At 36.5% G+C, this 16810-nt stretch overlaps 1 protein-coding gene across 1 annotated transcript; it reads left to right on the plus strand.

Annotated features, from left to right (window-relative positions):
- The first annotated feature begins 162 nt into the window (after positions 1–162).
- Positions 163–6085, plus strand: LOC133530970 (vacuolar protein sorting-associated protein 26B-like). The gene has a single exon (XM_061869034.1). The coding sequence runs from the start codon at positions 349–351 to the stop codon at positions 1681–1683; it is 1335 nt and encodes a 444-aa protein (XP_061725018.1). The 5' UTR covers positions 163–348; the 3' UTR covers positions 1684–6085.
- Positions 6086–16810: the final 10725 nt, after the last annotated feature.

Below are 16810 nucleotides of genomic sequence, written 5' to 3' on the forward strand. Positions count from 1 at the left end.
TAAAATTTGTCAAATGTACACATGATAAAATATTCCATTTTCTTGAAATTTTCCTTCTAATGTACTAATTATTATCATATATGCCGGCCGACCCTTGCAAGAAATATGCGTGTGAGATCCAGAGATGTCTAGTTGGTGAGTTTCTACTATTTATTTCATTTAACAACCTCTCGGCCGACAGCCGACATGAATTTAGTCGCCATCTTTGCTTCAACCTTCAATCGCCTCTACGGATTCGCGGGCGTTTCATCGCCGTTTTTCAATGTTTTTCTTAAACAAAACGTGATTGTTCTTGTCGACAATAGCGTAAAAAGTTTCCTGGAGTTCAATTAACAGTTCAGTGTGAAAATGAGTTTTTTCGGATTCGGACAAACCGCGGATATAGAGATCGTATTCGACGATGCTGACAAGCGGAAGGTAGCGGAGGTGAAAACGGATGACGGCAAAAAGGAGAAATTACTGTTGTATTATGACGGTGAAACGGTGTCGGGGCGTGTGAACGTCACGCTACGGAAGCCGGGGTCGAAGCTCGAGCATCAAGGAATCAAGGTCGAACTAATAGGGCAGATCGAATTGTTCTACGACAGAGGTAACCATCATGAATTCATATCGCTAGTGAAGGAATTAGCTCGGCCTGGAGATCTCCTGCAACATACGTCGTATCCGTTCGAATTTGCGAACGTAGAGAAGCCCTATGAGGTGTACACAGGCGCTAACGTCAGACTGAGGTACTTCCTACGCGCTACCATCGTTCGCCGCTTAACCGACGTCGTAAAGGAGGTGGACATCGCTGTACACACGCTCTGTAGCTACCCTGACGTTCTGAACTCCATAAAAATGGAGGTGGGCATTGAAGACTGCCTCCACATAGAGTTTGAATACAACAAATCAAAGTATCATCTCAAAGATGTGATAGTTGGTAAAATCTACTTTCTGCTAGTCCGTATCAAGATAAAACATATGGAGATATCTATTATCAAACGTGAGACAACAGGATCAGGACCAAATACATTTACAGAGAATGAAACCGTTGCAAAATATGAGATCATGGATGGGGCTCCGGTGAGAGGTGAAAGCATACCTATAAGAGTGTTCCTGGCTGGATATGATTTGACCCCGACAATGAGAGACATTAATAACAAGTTTTCCGTCAGGTATTACCTAAATCTAGTACTGATGGATACTGAAGATCGCCGTTACTTCAAACAACAGGAGGTGACTCTATGGAGAAAGAGTGATAAATCGAGGTTGCTGTTACATAATCCTCATCATCCACAAACTCTGACGCATCCCTCTGAGACCCCATCTCAAAGGCAGCAAAATGCAGCTAATTCCGATTATGTGGGTCGAGCGATTTCTCCACTACACCAAGAGAACCATCAACAAGGCCCTCCACTTATTGACGAAGACCACAAACCCTCTGAAATGGAGCAAGATAAAACTGTAGAAATAACCAACAAAATGTCCAATACACACATTGAGAATAACCAGGCTGAAAAAATTGAAAATCCAGAGAAAAAAAAGCCTGCTGTAGCTGAAAAGCCTGAAGTTGCTGAGAAGCCAGTGGTAGCTGAGAAGCCTCAAGTAGCAGAAAAGCCGCAGATTGCCGAGAAGCCACAGATTGCGGAGAAGCCAGTGAATGTAACCCGGTCAGAAAGTGCAGAAGCCGAGCCAAGTCAATAGCCGATATGCATGTGTGCCGTCAACCTTACTGTGGACGACGAGATGAACTGTATGTTTTCGTACTTGAAAACAATTGTGTGAAGGTTCAAAATCGGATTTTAAGCTTGTATCTTTCAAAAATTTCAGTTGAAAGTTTATGATTTTTACGATTAATGCTTCGTTGTTAAGTTTACAGTGACATTTAAGTCTTATGTTACAAACACTTGAATAACAGTTCAATTTGGTAAGGTTTACTATTACTACCTAATAAACTTCAATCTTCATTTTACAAATTAGACAATCAAAACTTACAAGTGAATTATTTGATGGATATAAGCTTGAAAATCAGCCTGTAGATTAGTTTCAGAATGACTGTTACAGCAATATTTCCGTTGCTGGCAATTATTGCCAGTTTGTAATGTTGCCTTGCTCTAGCCAATGTTAGAGTAGGAGATGTAGCTTTTACAGAAGTTATATTATATTCTATGTAAAGTAAAACTAGTAAAAGCCATTTAAAATGAAATATTCAACACATTCATACTTGTGAAATAACAACAGTCTCAGTCAGACATACTCAACCTTTTATGTATAAAATCTAGCTAGAGTCAAACCAAGCCAAATTTGTATGGCAACAAGTGTGGAAATGTCTTCATTAATGTCAAATTTCTATGAAAATATGACATTTATAATGACCTAGCTCACTTTGTTGAATTAAGTCAATACAAATTTAGCTTTGATGGACTACTATGATGCCTTGGGCTACAACATATATAAATCCTCAATATTACCAATGCCAGGATTGCTAGGTTGGGTATTTACAAGGTGCCCGTAAGCATTGCGAGACATTTTAACTATGCATTCCTGGTAATATTTAGAAACTAAAATGTCATATAAAATTTTCTGGATTAGGCCTAGTTTCAGAGATAATTAAATGTTTTTCGAAATCATTCTTTCGCCATAAGTCGGTACAAAACACATTTTTGAATGCGTATTGCCACTTTGAGGTCTAGTCTGGACATACCTATTGATTGACATCGAAAAATTAAAAAAATGTATTCGAGAGCCTACTCCCAAAAAAAAAAAAACTTTTAAGTTCATTTTAGGTTATGTTTTTATCAATAAAAATTACGTTTTATGTACAGGAGTATTCAAAAAAAGGGAAAAAAAAAAAACAAAATCAAAACATTTTTTTTTGTTGAATTTCACAAAAAGTCGTATAACATTTTTTGCTTCTGTTGCCATCAGGAATGCACCGTTAAAATCTCTCGCAATGCTCACGGGCACCTTGTATAGAATGGTATATGTGGTTGTAGTTTTGCTAAGTTGCATATAAATAACAAAACAAGTCAACAACTATGAAAAAGACTGGAAAGTTAAAGTTTGTATATAAAAAGGGGGGTAAATGTTATTAATTTGATGTAATGTAAAGAAATGCATTTTCTATACTCGGCAGATACCATTTATTTTGGTAAAATATGACAGAAAATTAAATATCCAAAATACCTAATTATGTTCTGTTCAAAGAAAATATTTATAACAATGACTAGTTAAAATAATTGTATTATCGAGAGTTATCAAACAGTTATATATTTAAAGTTGTTTTGAAAGAATATGTTATCTAAAAAGCTATTCACTGCTTTATAAGTTATATTTTAATAATACAAGTCGCTATTCAGTTAATAAGCAATTTGTTTTTGCTATAAAATTACATTTTGTATATATGACTGGATCATATTTGGCACTTTGTAATCAAATAGTGCCGTTATTAGCGACAATATGCCATAAGCTATGAAAAAAGTTATAGAACAGAAGGTGAATATATTTATCATATTTTGGGAACTAATTCTCACGTACTCTAAAAAGAGACTGCAAGTCAAGCTTGCCACAAGGTCCCTTTTCAGAAATACACATTTGTGACGTACTCAATGAAAAGGTACCACATTGTCGCTTACCATAAACTATTTCTTGAGAACGTCACATTTGATATTTGTTTTCTGAAATGTTTGATAAAAGTATTGACTCTTTGGTTCTCTGCCAGTTTTAGTATGTGTGAATGAGATGAAATCTCATTAGTACTAACGCTATTCAAGTATTACTTTATATTATCAATTTATCAGGTATTGTCAGGTAGAATAGCTTTTTATATGTTTAATTGTCACTACCGGACAGTGGCGGTGCGTCAAACACGATTTGGGATGCCTTTTTGCTCGCATTAAATAGGCAAGGCAAGCCGGTTGAAACCGAGTTCCTACGCTCCGCCACTGCTATTGTATCTCACATAGTGTGAGTGATTCTGTGATTAATAACTGCTTCAACAAATGTGACGTTCTCAGGCAAAAGGCACTCGTCAATAATTCCTTTTTTTAATTGCATCTTAATTTTTACCCCTAGCGCGTTATTTATAACAACTTCCGAAGCTGTACTTTTTGCCTGACAGCGTCACAAATACTGGTTTGTGCCTGTACTAACACGCGAGAATATGTAGATAGATGTCTCACATGAATTTTAGGAACTTAGGGAGATCTAGGAAATAGCCTAATGGATATTTATTTTTAAGCATTCTCTTCTGTCGTAGTTTTTTACTGCATTTTACCTTCTTTATATTATCCCGGTTGCATCCTAATGGAGTCTAAAGGCACAGTAAAATTATTGAAGCATACACTTTAATACCTTAACTGTTGTGTTCGGATATTTTAACCCCTTAAAGCGTGTCATAATTATTATTTTTATTTAAATTTGAACTTTAATAGCTGTCAAAAGAGTTGAATCGCTTCGCACGGGTTACAAAAAACCTTAACACAATCACCGTGGAGCTACTCGTAGCGCTACGTCGTAGCCGATAACATAGGTTTCCCGGTATGTAGCAGAAATGCTTGCGTAGAGGCAAAACGACGTATTGTGATTAGCGATGAATGAGAAAGAACGCTCAAGAATCACTATGGATAGGTGAAAACTGCATGAAAATCTGTTCAGTAGTTTTTGAGTTTATCGCGAACATACATACAGACAGACGCGGAGGGGGAGTTTTATAAGTTGTAGTGATAGTGATAGGGTCCACTTCTAATTTAATCTTTGCCTTTGTGACAGTAACGTTACCCTTTTGATAGTAAACACACAAATAGGGTTCCTTTTCCTGTTTGAATTTCAGCCTATATTCCTAGATCTACCCTCGTATAGAAATCAAAGTGTATCTTTTTCACCGTACAGTGATTTTATATATACAATATTTTTATTGTAACATGATTGCATCATTATCATCAATTTATATCAATCAAGTGTACGCTACCAATTGAGTCGGAAATCAAACTTTGTACACAAGAGCAATGAAAATAGGACACGTTGTATGGACATTTCCGTAGAAACCCTTTTTTGTGCTCTCGAGTATGTTGTCCTTTCTACGCCGCTCAACAACGAAGCTTTAGCCACTTTGACACTAAAATCAAAGATAAGTAAATAATAAAGATTGTCAATCTCCATACTACTATCGTTCATCTGCAACAATAATAAGGATTACGATTATTTTTATGGATACTGTTATACTTTTATTTAGTTGTCTCCGTTTTTAGTCAAAAAGTTGGTTTAAAAGTTAAATATTAACGATTCAGTAACCTCAGCGACAAGATAGAAATGAATCTAAAAGACTAATTGTCTGTAAAAAGTATACTAAACATTGTATAATTATGAAAATATTAGTAATTTAGGTTTTAAAAGATGCGGGCCTGTCATGGCGCCCAAATTGTATATTATTTTAAATATGGGTCCAGTTTTATTTCAGCTTTGCTTTTGACTTGTATATGATGGGTATTATAAACTTTTATTATTTTAACTTCGCCTGGCGGCCCGCCATAGTTATTCATTGTCAGTGTATAGAAAAAACTGCGAGCCATCCATCTATGTTTAATAATAATACGTGAAAATAGTTTAAACGACTTCTATAAAGCCAACCTCGTACAAAGTAGCGTACTTTGATGTAGAATTGTAGATGGTGCCACATCGCGATCTCGGGCATAGAAATAAAGCAACGCCATCTAGTGAGTTCTCTGAGAGTTAAATAAAATGGCGTTGCGATTTTATTTATATACTTGAAACATCTTAGTCGCATCATCTAAAATAATATCATCCAATCACTTTATATGGAAATAGAAAATAGTCATTATTTAAAAGTAATTTTGATCTTTAGCTGTTACTACATAACTACATAGATTGCACGATGGCTCACCGTATTTCTGAACACTGTTATTATAATGTAAATTAGGGGAAAGTCCATGTTATGTAAAACATATTCTGTTATATGTATATCATATTGTTTTGGTTTTAGTGTCTTATTGTATAAAAGGATTATTCTTTTTTTCTAATGAGATTAAGAGCGCATGTCGCATGTCGATTATATCATATTGTTAATAAAATGTAATATATATATGAAGTTTGTTTTTTTCATATGATATTTTGTGCCGAACCTTACCTTTTACTTTTTACTGAAAACAATCGGGTAATATCGGTCGTAGGGACATACATAGGGTTGATTCCTTATTGAATCTTTATGGCAAGCGCCTTACTGCGACCGACAATTAAATAAGAGGACCCTTTTGTTTACAAACTGCCCAAAATATATGCTAAGACATGCCATACCAATAGTCTATAGAATAGACTCTTCTATAAGGAAGAGTTTGGCGAAGTAAGACTTTGCGACCTCGACCTCAGTAACTATAGTCCAGTGAAACTATCAAACTGATTTATGTACAAAAAGACTTGTATACTCGTATGTCGCAGTAGTTTTGTTTTTTAATAAAAAAAATTCTCCCGTCAGTTCACAACCTCGCTAAGTCGCTAGTTAAATTATAAACGTGACTGTCGGAAGGAATATTACGAGCTAACCTAACCTACGTTCGTTTGTAAACTAACTGGTGCACAATCTTACGGTGTCACATATAATGGGCATTTTCAGAAAAGAGAATATAAGACTGTACTTACAAATTTTGGGTTTTAGACGCCGTTAACCATAAATGTTGTATGGACCATTACAAAAATGACTGATAAATGTGTGAAAACCCCCACATACTTTACTAACTGTGCTGTTCAACATTTGGAGAATATGCTTTGTCACAGTTAGATTAGTAGTCTTTACTAATGACTCGTCTCTGACGAGACTGCCATGGTTCGATTTGTTTTGCTGACTCGTCAACTGACTGACGTCTACAAAAGACGTCATCAGGTCACGCAGTTCTTTTGTGTTGAAATATCGACCTATTTGCGTTCGTGTAAAGTTCAATTCACCTTTTACTCTCTGCGCCTATCTTAGGCCTTGCAATTAGTAAATAGTAGTAAACTGTAAATTGAAGAAGAAAAAGAGGAAAGTAGATGTCGGCAAGCATCAAATATATATATAGTAGCGGCCAAAGTGGCCAACTATATGGGATGGAGACCAAAGGCTATTAAAGTAAAACAATGCAACCTTAATGAATTTGTCTCGTTGGAATCGTCCCGTAATTAACTGTTTAAAGTACAGTCGGCAACATAAGCTTACTTTGATAAAAAATATTTATTATCATATTCTTTGCAAAGTGAACTGAAAAAAATCACCGCCTATTCGACTCTTATCAGTTGTTATCAGTACGTTCGGAATTCCATGTAACGATTATGCGACCCGCCCACTATGTGTCAATTTAATTTTTAGATAACGTCAGCTAAGTGCAGGAATTTTATAACTAATGGTTGATTATAAATTGAAATATATGTAATATACGAAATAAAGTTTATTTATTTATCTCTTCTAACAAGTAAAGCCGCATAACAATACAATTACCAAACCACTGCTAACTTACAGAGAAAATTAGACACATAGACACAATTCATCACAAATTACAATATTAACATCTAAAAATAAATAATTAGCACATTATAACTTGTAGAAGGACGTGCAGTGCATGAAGTGCATCCATCTTCTCACAAACCATTCATCACGCCCAACTACCTGCTGAAAATGTGACCGAGAGAGGGGGGGGGGGGGGGCTCCAGTGCCCAGGACTGGAATCGAAAATCCTTCTGCATTCGCGGCAGACGCCATTACATTATAGGTTTATATTGATATAGATATATTGAGAAGCGTAAAGTAGAGCAAAATGTTGTAGTTGCAAAATTGTAGTTGGCGGTTTACGGACACGGACCCGTTCATTATGCGGTAACTAGGTTGTCGAGTGCTCACGTTTGACTATTCAACAAATTTCGACGTGTTGCCTGTGCGACGTGGTTCGCGGTAGGCCCTTTGTACCTAGGGCTATCTTCTTCAGCTGTCAAACGCGGTTAGAATATTATTTTTCATTTCTCATGTTAGTATTTGTTCTAAAAACTGTGCAGAAAATGATACGATTCTGCTCCCGAGCACTGTATTTTCTAAGGCACGCTTTTATTCAGTCTATACTGAATAAAAGCGTGTCTTTTTGTATTATGTTTATGTAAGTATCTAACATTTGTGTATAAGGAAACGGCGCCCGCATTTGGGGAGCCGATGTATGAGTTGGAACTCAATAAATCCAATTACAATCCGGTTAGGGCAGTCAAAGCTCGGAAAAAAATCGTCAAATCGTGGGGGAGATTTGTCTTCTCTATACTTATATTTGGATTATTTGCATGACACATTGACAGACAAGCAAGTCGGTTATTTAGCTGAACTAGATCTGGATAACATGACGCTATATACGGTGAAGATTGCTGATTGTTGTCGTTGATTTGGCATTGAAATTCCTGATACCTACATAATTAAGGATACCTACATCACACTAATATTCAGAATTACATATAGTCTAATACACAGAATAGAATAATACCTGCACTAACTTTTGTGGAAATGTATTGGGAACGTGCGAAGTGCATGGTGGGGGTAAATAAAGCGATCCCAGCGCTAAAGGTGGTAAAAATTTGAACTAACTGCGGATAGCGTCTTTAACATTTCGTACAATTATATGGCTCGAAATGAAACTTTGATTTACGATTACTCCTGAAATATTCATTTAAATTGTATGGTGTAAGGGACCAATGTAATCTGTATGAAATGCTTAATATAACTAACGTATTTATTTTGATAATTGTTAATAATGTATCCATGTAAATAGCTTTGCAAATGCCACATATTACGTGATCTTTTTCTAGAAGTTAAGAATGGATATAGTAAGTTATCCTTAAAAGATAGACATTTAACATCGCGGACTTTTTTGTAGACCTATGAATGGGAAACAACCCCACCATACATTGTGTTGTTATAGCTCAAACGGTATAGGCAGCGTTTTCGATTAAAGCTCCTGGCCAGCGTGATTTTTTCCGGCAACATCGTTATATTTCAAACAATTTACACAAAACCTTAACAAGTTATATACCTAAGCCTTCCTCAAGAATCACTCTATTGATAGATGAAAGTCGTATGAAAATCCGTTCAGTAGTTTTTAGTTTTGGAGTAGTTTTATAAGATGTAGTGAAGTGATGTTTTCCCCTAGACTTGCGGACACTAGGTTGCGTGACAGTTGTGCACGCTCCCAATAGGTTAAACAACTTAAAACACCAAGTAACACTAGACCCTACTCATGGTGTTGTGTTTCTGCCGGTGAGTAAGGTTGCCAGAGCTCAACGAGGGTGCGGATTGTTGGGGTCGGCAACGCGAATGTTAACTCCTCTGGAGTTGCAGGCGTACATAGGCTGCTTACCATCAGGTGGACCGTATGCTTGTTTGCCACCGATTTAATTGTGATAATATATATATTTATATATGTATATCTATTGATAATTATTATATGTATATATAATAATTATTTACTTGTGTAATGAATAAAGTGATCGGTTTTTTGGATTCGACAAGGGGTGAACGACCTCAATCATTATGTTACTATGGATATGCCCCGGGAATCCGGGCTTTATGTTGTTAGAAAAGGCAAAAAATACAATGTGTTTATTTTATTACACTTTAAAACATCTAAGTAGCTGATAGACGAGTACTTTCTCACCGTTCTTTTGTCTAAATCGAACAAATGAGCACAAGTGTTTACACTGACAGCTCATTTGCTGCCTCCAAAGCGGCACATTTTGTACCGTTTGGATAAACGTTCGGCGAGTAAATACGCGTGTCTATCAGCTAATATATGGTTACTACGGGTTAATTGTTTGAATAAATGAATTCGTTATCAAAAAGTCAATTACACTTCTTTCAACTGAGAGGTAGCTTGAGAAAAACAATGTCCACAATGTCAAATGGTTTTATTGGTCACCAAAAATAATTAGAACTGAAATCTAGAGAAAATAATGAAATGTCAATGTCAAGATTTTGAAGTATTTTTTCCATCATGACAGATATATAAGCTAATACTTTGTGGAGGTTTTAATATATTTTTCTTTAAATAAAATGTTGAGATTAGGAAAAGAATAGAAGTTTTTGTCTCAACTGGTTGCCATGTAAGAGTAAAACAATTCCTTAGATATCAAATTGTTTTATTTTTGTACGGTTTGTTCGGTATCGCGGGAAACTGTCGTATCTATATTAACTTTTCTACTTGATATCCCGCGAGGGAGAATCCAAATAACAGATCACTGGATCATTACTAATGATTGAACCATAGTTTTACTTTTTCGTACATAGTGTTTGTTTGTCTTTATGTTTTACTTTTGACTCTCAATTGCTCAAAGGTTGACTGGAAGAGATCCCTTATAGGGATAAGTTCGCCTTTGTACATTGCCAGCATTATTATTTTTTCCTTTTATTGTATCTTTACCTGTCCCTTATGTACAATAAAGTGTTTTCATACATACATACATACCTAGTGTAAAAAAAACTTTGTCAGTAGAAAAAGGCGCGAAATTAAAATTTACTATGGGACAAAAACTGCTTACGGAAATGGCTTAACATACCATATTTAGAATTTAATTTCTTTATAACTTAAAGCTTATGTACTTTTATTTTCACGATTCTATTTCATCTTATTAGTACTAACGTGTATGTGATCTTATCTGCACGATGAAGAAAGGGAATGGTCTTATTTTCATCTGCCCTTGGCAGATACAGATGTCATTCCACACCTTCTGTTTTAATCCCACGCTGTTATCTGACCATTCTCAATATTGCTTATTGCAAAAACATACGTAAAGTTAAAAATATCGCTGTCGCTCGACATACATTTAATAAAACCATTTTGTATTTCCAGCTAACAATTTCCAGGAGGTTCGTTGCGACGCCGTGTTCGAGGCTATGCGCCAGTGCTGTCTGAAACACAAGCCTGTATCTCTGGTGTGTTCCGGCTACGACTTGAAGCCGAGAGAGTTCGCCCCTGTTACTGACAGGCCCAATCAGGATTGTCAGAAGTAAGTGCAGTAATCAATGCGACAGCCGCCTCACGTACAAGCCTGTCTCTGGTGTGGCTACGATCCGAAGCAGAGAAAGTTTGTCCCTGCACTGACGGGCCCAAACAGATGTAAGTGTAACAGGGACGGAGCTATACTGTCTCTGGTGTGTTCCGGCTACGACTTGAAGCCGAGAGAGTTTCCTGCCACTGACAGGCCCAGTCAGCACTGTCAGAAGTAAGTGTAGTAGTCAATATAACCACCGCCTCACGTACGAGTACAAGCCTGTCTCTGCTGTGTTCCGGCTACGCCCTGAACCCGAGAGAGTGTGCCCCTGTCACTGACAGGCCCAATCAGAAGTAAGTGTAACTGGGACGGGGCTATACAGCTGTTACATAAGCCTGTTTGTGTGTGTGTTCCGCCTACGATCTGAAGCCGAGTTTACTCCTTTCTCCTCTACAGGACGCCTTTCTCGACCAATTAGGTACTGGACACATGTTATAAAAATAATCCATATGATAATCCATTATAAAAAAGTGGAATTTAAAAATACCTATTGAGAAGTCCAGAGTCTCCATTTTTTTACTTTCAAAAAGAAAATGGTACCATTTGCCATTCGATTCCATACATTTTATTGAAAAATAAATTGTATGACAAGTATGACAATTATTTATAAGTGCATTGCGCAGATAAATGCTTACGCGACATGTGCTTGACCGTTAGGTGTATAATTAGTTAAGGTATTGTGTATTCAAAAAAGAACCAGCTTAAGGTGGTTCGACTAGGTTACCCAAAGCTTAAACCTCAGTAGATGGCGCCACAATTGCAAATTTCGAGTTTTAATTTTTTTGTGGAGTAGTCTTTGGTATTTCTATACTGTAAATTATGTTTAGCGCACTCTTTAAATAAATATTGAACTATTAAAACAAACATTGAACACTTCATTGTACAAAAACTACCCCTTAATGTCGACAGAATGTTTCTTGACTCTATTTCTAACTATCACTCACACATTCAAACAGTCGTACTGGGATCCTTGTAGTAGACAATTTGGCACAGCGTGAGTAGGCTTCAATAGCGTTGCGGTATGTACGTGGAAATACATGCAAGAGGATGTGGGTTCGAGACTCATTAATTTTTTTTTGTTATCAGTATTATCAAGTACCTATTATTAATAAATTATTTTATGAGAAATATGAGCGTTTTTCCATAAAAATATTAAAAATCTGATTCTCACACATCATGATATTTTTGGGTTCTTCCAACTCAGAATCACTAGCATAATCAATCCTCGTGCTATAAAAACCCGAAAATTTGTATTGAAATTTTGGTTTTACCCTGAAATTTCTTTCACACTAAAATGTGACGTAATGGTATGGATATTTTAGGATATCTTTTTTTAATGCTAGGGTGGAGAAGATTCTAAGTAGAATGAACCTAAGAAAGTCCAAATTTGTAAGTCAGATTTTCCAGTATTTTTTTCAAAAAAAACGCTGTTTTCCCTTACTGCCCAGCCTTTAAAAAAGTAGGTACTATTTTACAGTAGAATTAAAACCTTTCTTTACGATACATTTAATTAAATTACAGTGAGTTACAAAATTGCATGGCCTTCTTTTTATAACCATTATAAAAAGAAATGAGATATTTACCATGTTTGTTTATATTATTGATTTCCCGATATTTTGACACAACTAGAAGTTTCACACAATGCCTAGGGATAGAAAATTATTTATTTATTTTATTTATTGTCAATTTCATTCAACGGATCACATCATATCCAATTTATGTGTTTATGTATTGCATTGTTTTCTACCTAGTTGGTTATTAAATTCTGTTACTGCAATAATCTTTATCTACATAAAATATACCAACGAAAGTTTAATAAAGTATTAGAGATGTGCCGACTAGTCGCCGACTAGTCGGGAAAGCCGACTATCCGGCTACATTTATAGTCGGCGACTAGTCGGCAAAATGAGCCGAATAGTCGGCTGCCTAGATCTTCCAAAAAAATAAGGAAATAAAATAAAAAACCACCACACTCGAAGTGTCTGCCGATTGGTACCAGTCCACCTCACGAAATAAGTACTTGGCATTGATTACTTTACTTGAATCACCTTCAACATCGTCAAAAAATGTCCACACGCGTGATTTTCTTTTAGACATAATGTTTATAAAGATCACTACTTGTTTATTTAAACTTTTAAACAACAATTACGATTCGTTTTGTATGTTTTTCTAATAATAACACACCGGAGCAACAAGTGAATCGGAAAGGTAAACAAAACTAGTCAAAACATGAAAACGCAACCACGTGCGACAGCGAATCAGGCGACCCGAACGTTCCCGATTACGCCCGAACTTAGGCGAAGACCATAGTCGGCTACGCCGACTAGTCGGCCGACTAGTCGGCCACCTGACTGCCGACTAGTCGGCTAGTCGGCCAAAACCGTAGTCGGCACATCTCTATAAAGTATATATTATAAAATAATAAGTAAAATGAAGTACACAAAATCAGGAATCACATATGACAATATCATTCAAAATCGCCTCCTCTGGCTTTGACACAGGCCCTGAAACGACGAGGCCAGTCAGCAATAGCGGCACGCACGATTGTCATGTCTAATTCCGTCACTGTCTTAACTATGGCCCGCTTGAGGGAGTTAAGATTTGTGTGGGGTTTAGCACAGGCTTTCTCCTCAATAACCTGCTATATGGCATAATCCAGGGGGTTAAGGTCCGGGCTGGAGGACGGCCAGTCTTCGTGGGCAATAAAGTCAATTTTGTTCCTTCGAAACCAGGCTTGAGTTGTTTTTGCCTTATGTGCAGGAGCTGAGTCTTATTCAAAGATCCATGGCTGGTTTTGCAATAGGGTGTGGCTGAAGGGCTTCACTATTGGTTCGAGAACGGTTTCCAGTTTCCGGTTTTCACACCTTTTTCACAGAAATGAATCTGTGTTAGCCCTGAGTATGACACACCCAAAATCATGTTTGGCGGGTGCCCACATTTGTGCAACGCAATAGGGTTGTTTCCATCTACAAATCTTAGGGCATAATTGTATCCCAATAAATTCTTTTGGATTATAAGAACACGTTTAACTACTTTTAGGGGACCTGTAATGACCATATTTTTGTAAATATTGAATTTAAAATATCTTTTGGCACACGTCACGTGACCAAACTCGAAACGTCATTGAAGATTCTGATGACGTCACATCTCTCGGATTGACACTGTTGACAGTTAGGCGATTAACAACAAATGACAAATATCAGTTGACAGTTCGTATCTTCTACGTGTGTATGTAGTTATGTGTCAAACCATAAACTGTGACGTCACACAATTTTCAAAGAGCGTTTTGGGCGCGAAAGCATCTGTCAAAATATATTTTGTTAATTTAACATATTTAAAGCCGTTTTTAGTATAAAAGCTGCAACTTTGCAAGGCAACTTTTAGTTAATATAGAAAGTAATACAAGCGTTTCAAAAAATTGGAATACGATTCTCTTTTAGGCCCCAATTCATTATAGATACGACGAGATAAGCGTTATGTGTGGTATATAATTATAGCTCACAAATCCACCACATTACGCCATTTTTTATTTTTTCGGTAGCATTTGTTTTAACGGGAATAAAGAGGTTGCAAATCGAGTAACAGAACTTCAGAACAGATATCATTTGATATTTACCAGTCGCTTTTCGGTGAAGGAAAACATCGTGAGGAAACTGGACTAATCCCAACAAGGCTTAGTTTTACCCTCTGGGTTGGAAGGTCAGATGGCAGTGGCTTTCGTAAAAACTAGTGCCTACGCCAAATCTTGGGATTAGTTGTCAAAGCGGACCCCAGGCTCCATTCAGCCGTGGCAATATGCTGGGACAACGCTAGGAAGAAAGAAAGAAATCGAGTAACAGAACTTAGTAACCAACTAGGTATAATAGTTATGATGTAAATGTCCATATCATGTTGGAGTCATATATTAGCCAACTAATTATTCAAGATCAATACACTTAGCTCCCTTAGGTATTCGCCTAAGTACAATCTCGGGCAAAATTGAGTTTTATAAAAATGAACTAGTTTCTAGGTCATATTTTCTATGAATTGGTCATTTTTGTAGACTCCAATTACAGTTACACTTTTCCTGGTTTTTCGCGGACCAGAATATCGATGATTTTTGTAACTTGATTTAGACGTCGCTATCATTTTCAATCCAAAAACACATAAAATCACAATTCAGAACATGCGGCAGCGTTGTTTTCTATCAAGTACGTCAAGCACCAGGGCGGCTACCGGGAAAATCGAAATTCGTCAATTTCGGGCATTTTTCTCTGTCACTCTAATTACGTCTTAGTCAGAGTAAAAGAGAAAGATTCCCGCAATTTGCGAATTTAGGTTTTCGCGGTAGCAGGCCCCCAGGTCCTGTCAAGTTTCAGCAGTGTTGCCAGGCGAGCGGAAGAGAATTATCGTACTTGAGTGTCAATATTATTGTACCGTTGAAAAAAATATCGTACGCCAATCAAAAAGGCAGTCCCTAAAAATGTCTAGCAAAATAAGCTTAAATTTCCAATTAATAATAAAAAAAAGACAATTTTTGTCTAAATTGCGCAAAAAATCTGTTTATGTTTGTGTATTTTTGGGATAGACTCAAACGGTATACAGGAAATTGAGACATTTTAAACTTCAAACTTACACCAAGGAGCCGAACACCCAAAATATACTAATTTTAGCCTATTTCTGAGAGAAAGTGTCATATGTCGCTTCAAATTACTAGACTTTTAAGGTGGCATCATCCAAGGGCTGAAATTATAGTACTTTAGTGTACGATAATGCTCTTTGGAACATTATGTCATACCGGGGCCCAAATTATCGTACATGTACGACAATTATCGTACGCCTGGTCACACTGAGTGTCAGTGTCGACAGAGTCAGCTAAAAACGCGTCAAACATCGCAACGTCGCGCCGATGGCCGTCCGAAGCATGGAGTGGCAACGCCGCAATGTATTTGTACACGACATTTGTCACACACACATGAGAAAAATTTATAAAAATATAACGTTGATTATTGCATGATTTCTGTATGAAACAAAGTTTTTCTATTAATTTAGCGCAAATGAATATTCGAAAGTAGATAGATGCGCAACTATTTATGTAATAATATTGTGTAATTAATTAATAAATAGCGATTGTTTTTTGTATGAAAATCGAACCACCTTAACCAACATTATCTCTCTAAAATGTCATCTAAGAAACCGTCTCAATCTCATAACAAATCCTTAATGATGTTTTTTTTATTGCTTGTAACCGAACGCAACTACAGACTGTCTGAAATGAGTAATGACCCAATGCATATGACAGTGACAGCGAGCGCCGAGCGGGGTTTGTTAGTACAGACGCTGGTTAAAATTAACCGTGTTACTTGGTAGATCTGGCTCAGAGATATGTTGATGTTTGATCTCACATAGTGTAAAACATAGTTTAATGTAATTATATTAATAAACAGAGTATTAACTTAACAAAATGTGACCGTCCACGGCAAAAAGTACCTTATGGCGGTTTTTAGTTTCAGAGATATTAAATGTTTCGTAAAAATGGGTAAAAATGCTGTTTATATTTTTAATAGCTTATCAAGAAATATAACATGCAAGAATTCTTTACCTGTTTTTATTTTCCGTATAAATGAGTTTAAAGTCACTTAATTATGGTTTTCAAGTTTAGTAGAAAAGGTACTTTATGGCGATTATAAGTTTAAAATTATGCTTAGCTCTTGTATTTTGTATTCCTACCGACGCCGACGTCTGTATAGGTATACTTTGAGTTCGCCGCCATGCATCTGTACTA

The sequence above is a fragment of the Cydia pomonella genome, chromosome 24 (genome assembly GCF_033807575.1).
Source record: "Cydia pomonella isolate Wapato2018A chromosome 24, ilCydPomo1, whole genome shotgun sequence".
In the NCBI taxonomy this organism is placed as follows: Eukaryota; Metazoa; Arthropoda; class Insecta; order Lepidoptera; family Tortricidae; genus Cydia; species Cydia pomonella.